The 16,340-nt window shown below is 35.4% G+C and overlaps 1 protein-coding gene across 9 annotated transcripts in view; it reads right to left on the bottom strand.

Annotated features, from left to right (window-relative positions):
• Positions 1-831: 831 nt before the first annotated feature.
• The window catches only part of STIM2 (stromal interaction molecule 2), a 174,974-nt gene continuing 159,465 nt past the window's right edge, over positions 832-16,340 (bottom strand). For 6 of the 9 annotated variants that reach the window (XM_016951428.4, XM_054682822.2, XM_063809450.1 and 3 more), the window contains 3 exons: positions 15,994-16,232; positions 7,042-7,315; positions 832-2,506 (listed from right to left, as the gene is read on the bottom strand). In XM_016951428.4, coding sequence (XP_016806917.1) covers positions 2,029-2,506; positions 7,042-7,315; positions 15,994-16,232 — 991 coding nt within the window. In that variant the 3' untranslated portion in view covers positions 832-2,028. The other 3 variants (XM_009447455.5, XM_054682821.2, XM_009447458.5) reach the window with 2 other exon arrangements.

Genomic DNA, 16,340 nt, shown 5'->3' with positions numbered 1-16,340 from the left:
GGTCCTGCTCCAGAGCTCCCTTCTAACCCAGGAGCAGCAGTGGGCCTTGCTAACAGCTCCTCCCATCTTCACTCCGTGCTCCAGCAACTTTTCCCTTCTCTATTCATCCAACTGCAAAGTTCTCATTCCTTTTGCAATTTTCAAAGGGAAGAACTCCTCCTGTCTCGTTATAAGAAAAAGAAGGATAAGGTTTTCCCTTCACTCTGAATGAACACTCCAGAACCCTTTTCAGTTCTTTATGCACAACGTTTCCCCTCTTCAACAGCTTTCAACCCTGTGTTCCTCAACCCTACCTCTCAGGTTATCTTACCTTATCATTAGTGCAAAATGCTATGTTCATTTCAATCCGTTTTTGCCCTTACAGAACTCAATCTATTAAGTATATAAATATCAGCCAATATAAATACCATTCAAGTTTTTAACAATAGTAATAGAATAAACAATCACAATTTATAGGAGACATCAGGAAATTGTTCATATTCTTACTAAAGCATTTCTTTAAAGCAAATCTCAAAAGAAACTTCTGGTTTATCAATTAGCATTTTCACCTAAATAGCACTGGGTTAGACATATATTTTAGCCATAATGCTGAAAAAGCATTCTAACTAAATGTATCAGTTGTTCATCCAAACATCCATCTGCATTGCAGTAACCAAATCACTTATGATTGCATATTTTTAAAGTGGTATAAGCAGAAACTCCCTAGATGTTAACATACTTTGTTGCTATATGGAACTTAACTCTCTACTGTTTTTTTAACAACAAAAGCTACCCTTATACAACCCACCAATTTAATGAACACCATACTTTATAAATTAATACAACACAATCTAAATGCACCATAAATTTATATTTGTTAATCTTGATATTAGAACATTTTTACATTTCAAACTACATAAAAATATAACAATATAAAATAGAAATTTGTTGACAACTTACGTCCAAAACATCACTATTTCTTATATTGCAACTAAGCAACAAGACAGCTTACACAGCTCTCCAGAAAACATACAGTGTTTTTTGTGGAGTGTTATCAACAAAAATCAGCACAATCCCACACAATAATGTCTCCAATTTATTATCTTTTCCACAGTACACATTTTTCACAAACCGTAAATCCTTTGCAGTTATTCAAAGTGTGTAAACAATTGCCTGAATCCCCATATCCCCCCACCTCGGCTTAAGGTTGTGAATGTTTTAAGTCCTTCAATCAAGTTTCAACTCTTCCACTTGCATAAGGAATCAAGAGGCTTCTCTCTTTAAATTATGTGTGTTTTATCATACAGCCTGCAATGCAGTAAATCACAGTGAAAGCCCTGGGGAAAACAAAACAACATGATCTTTACAGCGGGACTTGAAACTTCACAATAGTAAATGCAGTTCAAGAAGCTTCCCATAATAAAAGCGTGGGTTTTCATTTCCAGAAATCAAGTCAATTAGAAACTCTAGGTTCTACTTAAAAACCCATTTTGATCTAAAAGTGAAAACAGTCCCCTATCCATAGTCATTTTATAAACTCTATACAGTTTCACTTGCAGAGATTTTTTTTTTTTCCAGTCTGGAAAACAGTAGTGCAATTAGTTTTACTTCTTTTAAGTTATATAGTCCAGGATGTAAATAGCTCTGTGGAAAGATAAGAAGATGCTCTGGTAAACAAGAAATTTTTGCAAGCCCATGCTGGCTTACGAGTCCATTAAAGCTTGTAAGTCCATAGTGGCTTTCAACAAAATGTTGCATATACATCACTGAGAACAAAGCAGAAATAAATAGGCAGAAATGACTGTAAACTGTCTCATTTCAATGATTTTTCAGTAATAACTGGCTTGATGAATTGATTATATATATAGTCACTTAAATAAGCAGACAGTAGACAGTTGCCCTTCTGGATGTTCCACTATGGCATCAGGCCTGGAAAGCCCCAATGGAGTTACATTCCTAAAATTAAACCAAAAAAAAGGTGGGGAGTGGAGGGTGGGGGATAATAGTTTACAGATGCCACTTGAACATGATTCCATCAAGTCAGCCAGTTCACTTAGATTTCTTCTTAAAAAGGCTTTTGATTTTTGATGGCTTTTTGCTTTTCTCTCCATTATGACAAAGGTCATGTGGGATGCTGCTTATTCTGGCAACACTTGGGGCTTCCTGAACTGGTTTACTGTCGTTGCCAGCTGAGGAACATGATGTGTGGCGAGGTTTAGGCACCGGGATGCCACTGGAAAGCTGGTTCATGCTACAGGATTTCTCCAAAATGCCATTGTACACTTTGCTTGCAGGACTGAAGATCATACTCTTAGTTTCTGTCAGACCTACACAGTCGGGAGAACCCCAAGACACATCCACAGTTACAGGTGAATCCCCTCGGGAGGAATCCTCTAGGGACACCTCATCTCTTGATATCTTTCGCGGAGATAATGTTTGGTATATCTCGAGGCTTAAAGGAGGAGACTGTTTCCTTCCAATGGAAGAATTTAAGGAGTCACATTCTGAAGCTGTGTCTGGCACTTCCCTGAATGAAACACAAACAAAGGTACAAATTTTAAATCAGTATGTTCTTAAGAGTACTAGCAGACATTCTAACTAAAACAACTTTCATTGCTTTCTGAAATTTAAAAGAGGGAAATGATATGATTCTATATACATTTCAGCAAAATTAGAACATTACTTCTTTAAATAATATGGCTTCTCAAAACTCAATGCTGGATTTTTAACATAAACCATAATAAAGAAATCTTACAAACTACAGACAATATAAGGTACACCTCCTTTTTGTCAAATAAATTAAAATGTTAAATTTTACGGGTGATTCAGCTATCATCTCAGCTACTTTTATGTTTTGTTTCAATACTATTTTTCTTTCTAAATCAGAGTTAACGCTATTTTAAAAGATGAATTTTAGTCACTGCCTCTCCCTTTGTCATTAACTTGATGAACTATAGCTTTGTTAGGAAGGAAGAAATATACATGAAAGGAATTACACTAAAATATAAGTTCTACCAAATTTAAAAGGGGGGCAGGGAATCGAGGCACATCAGAGTATGGCAGTGGAGGGGAGGGGCAAACATATGATGCTATTTTTAAAAAAAACAGACATTCAGTAAATTCTCACAGCATTCTTACTTTTGAATGTTTTCCTCCTTTTCTCCACAGTGGAAAAATAAATTTTGTAACCCCAAAACCAACATATAGTAAATGCCATCACCCATTCCTTCAAATCTCTCTCAAATCCACCATTCCTTATTATGTCCCCTGCTCCCATCCTTCCTCTGCAACAGCCAGGAACTCAACTAAATGATTGCAACGGCTTCCTAATCGGTCTTCCTGCTTTCATTCTCATTCTTCCCTCCCAGCTACTTCTCTACACAGCCATTAAAGTGATTTTTAAAAACTCAAGCAAAACATATCATTCACTTACTCGAAACTTCCCAGTGCTTTCTCTCATACTCAGAGTAAGATCCAAAGTCCTTGTCAAAGCGTACCAGGCCGTGTACATGTGGTCCCTGGCTGTCTCCAACTGCACACTCCCTTGTGTTCCTGTAACATGCCAACCTCGAGACCCCTCAGGGCCCTGCATTTGCTGTTCCCTCTGCTTGGTGTTATCTACTCTCCATCTCCACGTGGCTTACTTCTCCAGGGTACGCAGGTTACTGCTGCCTACCCTAACCACCTTGTCTGAAACAGCATTCTCTTTCCTTTTACCTGTCTTTGTTTGCAACCCCAAAACTTACCAAAACCTAAAATGATATTTTATATTAACTTGTTTATAGGCAGAATCCCAGAAAAAAAGAAATAAATAAGGACAAGGAGCCTTATTAACTTCTGTCTTCTCTGCACTAGAAGAGTGGCAAGCTTATGGTAGGTACTTCATAAAAATGTGTTGGATGAATGAATGGAAGGGTGGGTGAATGAATGAATGAACAGAGTGAGATATTAAAGAACAGGGATCACATCTTACTCACTTTTTTTTTTTGAGAGCTTTACTACTTAGTCTCATTCACTTTTGCACGCACCGAGCCCAAGGTGAATATTGTTCACTCCATGAAAGGAAATGATTGAGAAATGAAAGGGAGAGTCAAGGTAAAAAGTGGCAAAAGAAATACAGTGTGAGAAGGGAACAGAGCTGAAGGCAGAACAGAAAGGCAAGAGCACATATGATTATAACCCAGCAGCTGGAACTAGGCCAGGTCCTTGTCTCACTTGTCTTGGCAGCTCATGTTATAGGCAAATGCACCTCTCATAGCAAGGACTAAATTCGTATTTACAAAATGAATAAACTAAATGATCTCTTACCTTAGATGGCCTATGATTAATATCATTTTCATGTTACTGATGTACACATTTACTGGAGGTCTGGCACTTAATTTTGATGAATATTCTATGTTAATACCACATTTTAGATACATATTAAGATTGCTGAATTTAGTCATTTCTATGTACTTTACTCACATATGTCTATGAAGATCGTCTTTACTGCACTACAAGCTCTCGAAAGGTACAAAATCCCCTAAATAACGACCTAATGGTTTCACATAATACACCTACGTGTGCTGCATAATTCTCAAATGCTTTTATAATTCAATAATGGGTAGTGCTAACAGAAAGCAAGAAGCAGTTCAGATATGAGGAAATGATCAGACTCAGAAATCAATCATTGATAGAGGCATTTCTGCAAAGCCTTTTTTTGGAATGGCTGTCCATTAATTGAACAGAATATATCACTGTTCCCTGAAGCTGTTCAGCTTCCAAAGTCAGAAGCTGATTCAGTTATAATTTTATGAATATTTTCTCTTCTGTTATGTGGCTTTGCTGCGTTGTGTGTGAAATTCTAAGCTAGGCTAAAAATATTTTTAAAACTAGCCTCTAAACTCTAAACAATGTGTGAAAAGAATACTGATTTAAGTCAGGAGACTTGGGTTCCTAAGATGGTCCTACCATTAATCAGTTGTAAAAGCCTCAGTAAATCACTTGATCTCTTGAGGTCTCAATTTTCCTATCTGTTAAAGTAAGAAAATTTGATTAATCACTAATGTTACCTTCTAGTTCTAACATTTGAATTGCGTAATGACAATAATCCAAAGTGTTGCTTCTTCTGCATAACTAATCTGACTTGGATAATAAGACATAATACAAGCTCAAATTTTATTTTCTTGCAGAGTACATACTCTTTGGAATGTTGAACTATCTGTACCACTTATGCTATTTTTTTCTATTTCTTTTTTTCCCCAGAGTGACATGGAGTTGAATTCACATGTAAGAAAACTCAAAATGAGGTTTAAATGAGCATATATGTGCATAAGGCATAGAACATTCCAACAGAGCAAGACTCCGTCTCACACAAAAAAAAGAAAAATCAGTAAATATTCAACATTATTATTTTGTAAGGATTCTGGTGGTTCAATAGAGGAGAGACTGAAAATGAAGAGGAAGAAAAGTTTTCCAAATTCAAATTATTCTCTTATTTATGAGAGCTAGCTACGAAACTTTGACATTGCTATTGAAATGAGAACTGAACGTTCCATCAATGCAGGAAGTTTTATTAGACAGTGCAGCTCTCGAGTTTTCCTTCTGATTTCCAGAAACCACACAAGACCAGTTCTGTCAGTAAAGGCATCTTGCTGGTGACTATGATCATACTGCAAAGACAGACGAAAAGCTAGTCATAAAGTGTTAACCAAGCAAAGTCGCATCAGATTCTCCAACTGCAATGAAGATATAAAGCCTGCATTATCTCCTTAGGAATATGCTGCACTGAGCACTTGCAAATCATAAAATTTTCTTTTACTACTAGATAATTATGAATGAAAAATGATTATTGATGATAATGTCACCTAAAGAGTCACATGATAAAGAGTGTAGACCACTCCCTTTTGCTTCTCATAGAAGAGGGTAAAGCCTTTGGGGACACATAGCTACTCAGTGGCAATACCTGAAACTAACACTCAATACCATACTGCTTTTAAAGAGGAATGTGGTTTAAGAACAGAGCTCCTCAAGTTAAGAGTTTCATGGAGCACTGATGTCATTAAGTTGGACTGAAATACGCTGCTGCTATGCCCATTTTGTTAAGTTACTAATTTACTTTTCTAAGTTCCTGACATTTTCTTAAACCTTTGGCATATGATACTGCTTATGTGTTAGCAAGTACCAGCACATAACAGAATAAATCATTAAGTGACAACAAATATTTTTAAGTCAGTCATATCCGATATTTCTTCGTGTTCAAGTATATTCAAGCTCATGCTTTTCCATTTTACATATAAAATTGTTCATGACAAGTTTATGCTCTGAGATCTGAGTCAACTGTGTCCAGTGACCTCTAAGCAGTTACATCTCAAAATATCTACCTACATGTCTGTGGTAGGCAGAATTCTAAGATGGCTCCCAAATTCCCAGCCCCTGGTGTACACACACCTTCTTCCAGTTTTCCAATCAAACATAAAAATAGATGCTGCTGTAAAGGGATTCTGAAGATAAAATTAAGGCCCCAAACTAGTTGATGTTAATATAGAGAGATTATTATCCAGGGGAGCCTTTTACATTTTAGTCTAGAGATCAGAGAGACGGAAGTTGGAGACTCAAAGCAAAGGAGGAATCTACAGCAGAGAAATTCTCTATTGCTGGCTTTGAAGATGGAGATCCTGTGGCAAGGAACAGTGGACAGCCTCCAGGACCTGAGAGCAGCCGCCATGCAGCTGACAGAAAGCACAGACACGGGGACCTCCGTCCTGGAGCCACAGGAAATGAAGTTCGCCACAACCACATGAACTTTGAGAACTGCAAGCTCCAGATGAGAATGCAGCCTGGCCAACACCAAGATTTTAGCCTTGTAAGGCCCTGAGCAAAAACCCCAGTCACACCAGGCTTGGAATTCTGATGTACAGAACTAAGAGCTAAAAAATGGGTGATGTCTGAGGCTGCAAAGTCTGTGGTACCTTGATATGTAGCAACAGAAAATGGAAACATGCACCACTCCTCCCACCCCCTCCTCACACCTTACCCCCAACCCAGCCCCAACATGCCCTGTAGATTATCCACTGCCAATACCATTGCTTTTCAGCAGAGAAGTAAATGGCCTCTTCCTCCTCTTCATTCCGATAAAGCGCAGGGCAACTTGACACTGAGAGGATATCTGGATCAGGGGAAGGCAAGGAGTGTGGTGTGTGTTGGGGGTGGTGAGGGTGCCGAGGGTGTGACGGGTGGGGGGCGTGTGGAGCAAGCTGAGCTCGCTGAGGCTGAGGCGAGGACGGCACAATGCTGCGGCGTGAACGGCACAGGCTGCTGCTTCTGGCTAATGATCCAGGAGGTTTAGCCATGGTCCCTGAAAAACACCAAGAAAGAAACATGCTCATGAAGTCCAGGGTTCCCTTTACAGTCACCACAAATACATACACACAAGAGAACTGATGTCACTAATATGTCACTGTTTCATCTCCCTTTATTGAAGTTACTGTACAGTTATTACCATTCTCTACTACCTACACTAGGAAAGTTAAGAAATAGAAACAAAAAAAAAACAGGTTTAAAAAACAAACAGAAGTGAACATAAACATGAGGTTTTAACAGAAAATCTAAATGTACTAACCAAAAAGGCTTAAAAATTTACCTAAGACAACAAATCTTTAAATTTAAAAACCTGTATTGTATCACAAATTTTTTATGACTGTTAACATAAAGAAAGGACAACAGAATAAAGCAGGCTGCAATGGTATCTCTTGAAATATCACAAGTTCTTTGAACTCAATCAGTTTTAAATCAAGGAAATCACTTAACTACTGTATGCACAGTCTCACAGCTGGTTAGGCAGAGTTCAGAGCAAAACTTGTTTCTTGAACACCCACTACTGTGGAACTAAACAGAAGTCTTAGATCCAACTATTTCTGCTACCAGTCTCAGTCAAGACTCAGGCAGGTGGGTAAACAAACTTCCCCTACATCTTCAATGTCCTCACTAAATGGGCATTCCATTTCTTACTGTTAACTGAACGAACATAACTCACCTAATAACAACCTTCTCAAGCTGAAGCTATTCGCTCCTGCATGGTTCAGATGCTATAGCATCAGAACAAAAGGTGGGTGGCTTCGCTCCCCAGTACTGTCTGCACACCCTTACTTCTACATCCTTTTATACAAATGCATTCCTGCTGAAGCGAACACTATTAAGGGACATGACTGAATCTTCCACCTCCACTTCACTAGTCACTTCCGGGACATTCTCTCTCTTACTGGTCCTTACAACCCATCATCAGCATGGGCAACTTCACTTGTAAGATTAGGCTTTGGGCCCACGTTAGGTATTGGAATAATGAGTCAGTGCTCTGGATAAAAGCCTGGACCTATAAGGGCTACATTCCTCAGTGAAAGGGTAAAATTCTAACCAATGAGCAAGCAGATTTATTTTATTTCAAGATCTCTAAATATAGCCATTTTAAAGGGCTTCTGTGAAAAACTCAATACTCTGAGCCTACATCTCATATTAGATTGGAGTGCAAGTTCATACTACCAGAGGGTCTATGAAACTGTATTCCAAAGAGTTAACATAAAAAACTGCTCCCAACTTGGTGATATCCTTGAAACTACTGCCAGAAGCAAAGAAAGGCATTTTGAGGGGCACTTTACCACTCACACAGTATTTTCCAGGGTGGAATAATGCCAATCTCCTTAACAATAGCTAAATAAAACATTATAAAACAGGAGAGAGAAAGCAATCCGCTATGCAAACACAAGATACTGCTGTAACAATTGACCAAGAATATCAAATAAGAGGATTATCAAATGAAAACTAAAAAATAGGGATTTTTTTACATCATGAAACTATATAACAATAAATTGAAAATATAAGAAAAGAAAGCATTAAAACATAGAGTTGATGAAGAATCAAAGATAACTAATAGAAATGAAAAACAGTAATTAGAGTTAAAAATTCAAAGGATGAGTTAAAACTAGAACTGAAGAAATAATTAGTAAGCTAGAAGGCAGATCTGAGGAAATGTCTCTAAATGCAGCATAGATAGATAAAAAGACTATAAAAAGAAAGGTTAAGAAATGTGGAAGATAAGATGCAATATATAAATAATAAACTAATATTAGTACTAATATTTCTACATAACTAATATTCCAGAAGGCATGAAGAAAAAATAATATTCAAAGAGATAATGGCTAGTGTTTTTTTTTTCAGAACTGATAAAAGACACATCCTTCAGATTCAAGAAACACACCAAATATTAGCAAAAAAAAAAAAAACTGTTTAAATCCACACCCAATCATATTATAGGGAAACCATATGACAACAAAGACAATGAGAATATTTTTCAAGCAATCAGAGAAATGGCAGCTTATCTAAAAAGAACCCGAACCAAGTTGACTGACTACAAACTTCTCAACAGCAACAATGACAACCTCAAAATAACTGAGAAATAATTATTGAAAACTAATTATTAATCTGGAATTTTATATCTAGTTACATTATTACTTTCAAGTGAGACTGAAAATAAAGTATTTTCAGGCAAAGACTAAGAGAATTTATCATTCCCAGCTGCTCACTGAAGTAGCTTTTACTGAAGAACATATTTTTAAGAAAGAAAAAAAAGAAATGAATAACAAGCAAAATGCAATGATAAACAGAGAAATAAACACATAAGTATATCTAAATTATGACTGAAAGAAACAACAAAAACAGTGACTGTTTTGAGAGACATTTGAAACAAAACAAAATACCAGACAACGTTAACACATAATTTAAGATGGGAGAGCAGTGGCTAAAATTAAAGCCTCTGAAGATCCTGAATTGTTCAAGAGAATGAGAGAAGATAAAAGGTGTGAAAAACAGAAACCACAAAACAAGATTCCAGAGATAAATTCAAACAGATCAGCAAGGAGAGTAAATATATTTGGATTAAATTTGACTTAGCCAGAAACATATTCTCAAATAGGATACAAAATAAAACCAGTTACTGCTATTTTCTTATAGAGATATATCTAGTGTCTAATAATGGGAAAATTTTGAAGAACGTGAAAAAGATACACTAGGCAAATATTAATCAAAAGAAAGCTATTATAGGTATTTCAATATCAGGTAGTATAAACTTAAAGGCAAAAAGTATTAGCCATAAAGCAGTGTCCACATAACTATAAAAGGAACAGTTAAATCTGTAAAGAAGGTATTATACCTGAACTTGTATTCACCAATATAACTTAGTACAAACTATATAAAACAGAAATGGGCAGAATTGTAAGGAGAAACTGACCACCATGGGAGATTTTAACAAACATCTCTCTGCAACTCATAGAAGAACAGACAAAAATGTGTAAGTATACAGAAGATTTTATCGTAACACCTGATTTAACAGACTGTATAGTACCCTGTAACTAACAATTAAGAAAATGTAATTTCCAGATACAGACAGAACCATTAAAATATACGACCAATAAATACTAAGTCACAAGGCAAGTATCAGGAAATACAAAAAAAGTCATATTAACCTATTCTCTAATCACGCACAAGTAGAAATCAATAGGCAAAGATGTTTTTAAAACCCAACAGACAACAACAACAAAAAACATACATACATATTTGGAAATTAAAACATATGCTTCTAGATAATTCATATTTCAAGGAAGTGACATATTAGTAATTAAAAACCTTTTAATATTTGATGATCATAATCAAATTAATATATCAAAACTTGTGGAGGTGGCTAAGGTGGTTCTTAGAGAGAAAATTCATAGCCTTAAAATAATATGAGAGAAAACAAAGACTCAAAATTCATGTGGGAGGTGTATAAATATTAAAACAATAACTAAAAATGTAAATTCCAAGAAAGGAAATAAAAGAGCAGAAATAAACAGACAATATTAACAAAACAAACAGGATTTCGACAAGAGTGAAATAAAATAGACAAACTGTCAGCCTGATAAAGGACACAAAAGAAGATATAGATAAGTAATTATTAGGAACAAAAAAATTTAAAGATGTAACTGAGATTTTTTAAATCATATAAAATAGTATAAACAACTTAAAGCCAATAAATTTTAAAACTCAGATAAAACACAATATTCTAGAAACATGTAACTTCACAAATCTACACTTTTAATCATTAAAGAAATTAAATTAATACTATAGTTTAAAACTCTGTTCCTTGCCAAAACATATATACATCAAGGTCAATCTATAGGCAATGTATTTAAAATCCTCAAAGAATAAATAATCCATACCTTAGACTATTTCAAGGTACAGAATAAAAATCATACCATTTAATGGGTGATCATTGTAGCCCAGGGGCTGGTTCCAAGTGTTTTACAGGTATTACTTAATTTAAATTTTGACATATCTCCACAAGGTAGGCTACATTTTACAGAAAAGGAAGCTGAAACTCAGGAGAGTGCCTCCCACTCAGTGTCCTGAGTAAAAGGTAATAGAATTACTACAAGGTGAAGCAAAGAATCAAACCCAAGCAGTCTTGTTCCAGAATTCCACATCTTAACCCTACTTTATATTGCTGCCTCTCTAAAAGTAGAAAAGAATGGAATGAAAGAATAAGGAGTATAGTATCCCCCCTTATCCTTGGCAGATACATTCTAAGACCCCAGTGGATGCCTGAAACCATGGATAGTCCCAAACTCTATACATACTATGTTTTTCCTATGCATACATACCTATAATAAAGTTTAATTTATAAATTAAGCACAGCAAGAGATTAATAACAGATAATAAAAAAGAACAATTATAATAATATACTGTAATAAAAGTTATGTAAATGTGGTTTCCCCCCACCCCCACCTCGAAATACCTTATTGTACTCTACTCACTATTTTCAGACCACAGTTGACCACAGGTAACTAGAAACCATGAAAAGCAAAACCACATATATGGGCAGAGGGGGACTACTCTTTGATTTATTTTATGATGTTAATATAATCTTGATACCAAAATCTAAGATAGTGTCAGGAAGAAAAATTACTGGCTAATCCAATGTGTGGTTAAAGATGCAAAAATCCTAAATAACGAACCAAACCCAACTCATTCTAAAAATTGTACATTGTGACAAATATAGTTTCACTGACACTTAAAGGATTTATTTAAACAGATTAAAATTCAGCAGAATAAAAAACGAATGATCACTTCAAATTACACAGAAAAATAATTTGGTAAAATTTAATATCCACTGATTAACCAAAAAAAAAACATTCTTAGCAAGACAGAAATAGAAATGACTTTCCTTAACTTAAAAGTAATCTACCAAAAACATAAAAAAAAATACTTCCTGGTGAAATTCTGGCAGCATTCTCTTTAAAGTCAGAAATGGCAATCCCTATTGCCTGCAGTCACCACTTTCATTCAATATTTTACTGGAGGTCTTAGCTTGGGCAATAAAGAGGAAAAAATCTACTAGTATTAACATGAAAAATCCAAGACTACCATAAAATACTTAAATATATGTTTCTGTATTTGGTATTCTGTATTCAGCACACCAAATCCAACGGCATTTCCTCATCAGCAACAAGCAATCTGAAATACAGTTTTATAAGAAAGGTAACATATATACCTACCAAAAATTTATTAAGGTACCTAGAAATTAATCTTTTTTAAAAAAAGCAAGACCTGCACAGAGAAAATAAATTATCAATTTTACTTAAAGATCTAAAAGATCTCGATAAATGGAATTTATTAATAATTCTCCACAAATCAATTCACAAATTCAAAAAAAAATTTTTTAAACCCAATGGAACCTTTCATGGAATTTCATAAGCTGATCTTAAAATTCAGAAGATTAGTTAAGGGTAGAAATTCTGAATTTGAACAATAAAGGAAGACTTGGTCTTATCAAATATCAAAACTTTTTATAAAACTCTAGAAACTAAAGCAGAACAGGGCCAGTGAAACAAAATGGGAGAGCTGGGAGCACTTATGTATCTATGGAGAGAAGTGGTATTATAAGTCAGCAAGGATAGAACAGGAATGAAGCTGAGACAACTGTTTACCCATATATCAAGAGATATATTTAGATTCCAACTTCACACTATGAACAAAAATAACTTCTAGGTGGATTAAAGGGCTAATGGATTAAAGAAAAACTTAAAAACTCTAAGGAGAGCAAACAACAACCTATCATCTGCTGAAAAAGACATAAAAAACACAAATCAGATTCACAATTTGCCATTAAAAAAGCCAAAGTTTAGAAGATATTTGCAACTCTCAAATAACCAGAAAATAGAAAGAACACTTCCACATCAGTATGGAATCTTGCAGGGATTCCACAGCAAGAACAAGCAACTCAGGAAGAAATCTGAACAACAAATGCCAATAAAGGAAATGGTACTCAACCTCAACAGTCATCAAGGAAATAAAAATTTTCATAATTGTGAGGTATCATTTCATACCCATTCGAGTTGCAAAACAAGTAAATCGGGTTATTCCAAGTACTGATGAGGATACAGGCACACAGGCACCCTTATAAAACAGTGGGTATGTAAACTATTTTGAGAGCAACTTGACAATGACTAGTAAAAGGTGCCTTCCCAATGACCCAGCAGTCCATTTCTAGGTGTCCACACAGAGAAACTCTCAAAGTTATGCACAAGGAAATACAGGTAAAGATGCTTGTTGCACATTGTTTGTAAGGGCCAAGAAAGTAGAAAGTAGAAAAACGGATAAACTATGGATTTTTAAATACAATAAATAAACATATAAATTATGGTTAACTCATTAAGCAGTGACTTTAATTCATCTCTACATAAACATGAAAAAATTTTGAAACATAACTTTTGTGCAAAAAGAGTTGTAAAATATCACCTAGTTTGATAACATTTATATACACTTCTAAACACGCAACAATTGTATATAATGTTATGGATATATATGTATGTAATAAAAGTACAACAGGCTTTAGCATAAGTCACAACTTTAAAACAGTGGGGAAGGGGAGGCAATGTGGTTTAAGTGTATTTGTAATAGTTTATTTCAGAGAAAAAGATAAAGAAAAATGTTAAAACCTGTTTATCTTTTTGGTAGGTGGGCATATTATTTTCAGTCACTTTAAGTGTGTGTGGATGGCTTTATAAGAAAGTTTAAATAAATTGTTATCACATTCTCACCAAGGAAAGCATTTAGCAGATATTTAAGAAGTAATAGGAAAAGACATTTTAAAAAGTAATAGGAAAACAACAATCACCCATTCCCCTATCTACACAGAGCTAACCATTGATATTTTCTGTGTTTTTTCTTTCCATATAATTGAACATAGACAATATTATTCTGTGTATATTGTTACAACCTTTTACTTTGTTCTTAACATACTACAGGCATGTTTCCTTGTCATTATTTCAAACTTGTAAAATTTACACATATCCATGTGTAAAGTCCTTCCCTAGACTTCCATTGCCGAGAGTTTCCCATTTATCAGGTCCAGAAATTAGGCTTTTGTAACTAAGCAGAGTGGAGTACCTCTGTGGTGCCACTGGGTGGAGGCAGAGCTCTCAAATTGTAATCTTTGGCATGAGTTATTTTTTAGAGATAATAAATTTGATCACTGCATTTCTTTCTTTTTCTTTTTCTTTTTTGAGACTGAGTCTTGCTCTGTCGCCCAGGCTGGAGTGCAGTGGCACAATCTCGGCTCACTGCAGCCTCCGCCTCCAGGGTTCAAGTGTTTTTCCTGCCTCAGCCTCCCGAGTAGCTGAGATTACAGGCGCACACCACCACGCCCAGCTAATTTTTATATTTTTAGTAGAGACAGGATTTCATCATGTTGGCCAGGCTGGTCTTGAACTCCTGACCTAGTGACCTGCCTGCCTCAGCCTCCCAAAGTGCCGGGATTATAGGCCACCGTGCCTGGCCTGATCACAACATTTCTAAAACATTAAATTTAAAATCAACTCTTGTACTTTTTTCTGATTTAAAAGTTTAAATTTGCCTGTATTCCACAATCACTTAACACTAGAATAATTATTCACATTTAGTACAATTGTTTCCTTTTAACGGACATATGGATATCCAATACCTCCGCCCCCAACCCAAAAAGTGTTTTTTAAAAAGCAAAGAAAAAAACTAGTTAATCTAGATAATGCACTTTCATGCACAATTCAGATATTAAACATGGATTTTAAGGAGGAAATTCAACTTTTAAAAGCTATAGTTTTCAAACAAAAGCGTGTACTTATGAATCAGTGTTGCATTTGGCAAGCTTAAGTGCATATAATTCAAATAAACAAATACAAACTGAGAATATTCTAACTGCAGAGCTAGCCCAGATCTAGACATAACTTTGCAACCATCACGACCTTGCAGTGTGGAGCAAGTGAAATGAATGCAGTCACACACTTCTAGCTTTGCTGTATTTACAATCTGTCCACTCTTCCTGCCTCTTTTAAGAGTTGAGTGCTGCCTCACTCTCCTTGCATTAACTGTCTGCTGTCAAACCAGAGAAGTAAAACCAGCAAAATAATACAAGTACATACCTGGAGTTAGTTAGTGGTAGAGCTAGGATTCAAATCCCTGTTTCCAAGATCTTCCCCTAATTTTTATTCCTACTATACATTAAGCGGCCATTTGAAAGGATATTTTCCCTGAAAGCTCAGCACTTCATTCCCGCACTGATTTGGCATTTATAGTGTGCTATCTTTACTGTCAATTATGTTTTTATATGACTCCTCATTTCAATTTAATTACAAGCAATGTTTTAAAAAAAGTCTTATATTCAACAATATAATGTTATATATAACAGTTGCTCAAATAAACATTTAATAATCAAATTTATAAAGCATTCAGATTTCTTTAAAGTGTGTGTATAAATATATAATATAAATATACACAAAGTATTGATATATGCATTTCATATGGTATTCTCAAATAGTAAATATTTAAATTACTAACAAAAAGAAAGAGAAAATGAAGGATAAACCAAATTTTTTCTCATAGATTTCGAAGTACATGATTCCTAAAAGGACATAGGAGAAAATTACTTTAAAACCTGTACCAACACTTTTTGTTGAAATTGCCACTTACCGGGAAATTGTGACACTATTGGGGGTGTGTCTTCATCTAAGTCATCAACTCCTCCAGCAATCGGATAGGGTGGAATGGAGACTCTGGGCATCACCACCCAGCTGTGATCAGAATAAAGGGAAGAGGTCAGGCTGGGGAGTCCTGAGTTATGGGCTATCTGAAAGCCACAGATCTTCTCAATTTGTTGCCAGCGAAAAAGTCGTTCTCGTAAACAAGTTGTCAACTCAGAGAGAGCTTTCCTGGAAAAGCCAATAAAGAAATTACTTACTGCATCAAAAGGTCTTTAATATGGCACTGAAAAAAGGCAATACATGAACAGACCATGGCAATTAACTAATTTCAAGAAG

Source organism: Pan troglodytes, chromosome 3, assembly GCF_028858775.2.
Source record: "Pan troglodytes isolate AG18354 chromosome 3, NHGRI_mPanTro3-v2.0_pri, whole genome shotgun sequence".
Lineage (NCBI taxonomy): Eukaryota > Metazoa > Chordata > Mammalia > Primates > Hominidae > Pan > Pan troglodytes.
This window is presented reverse-complemented; position numbering and strand designations above follow the sequence as displayed.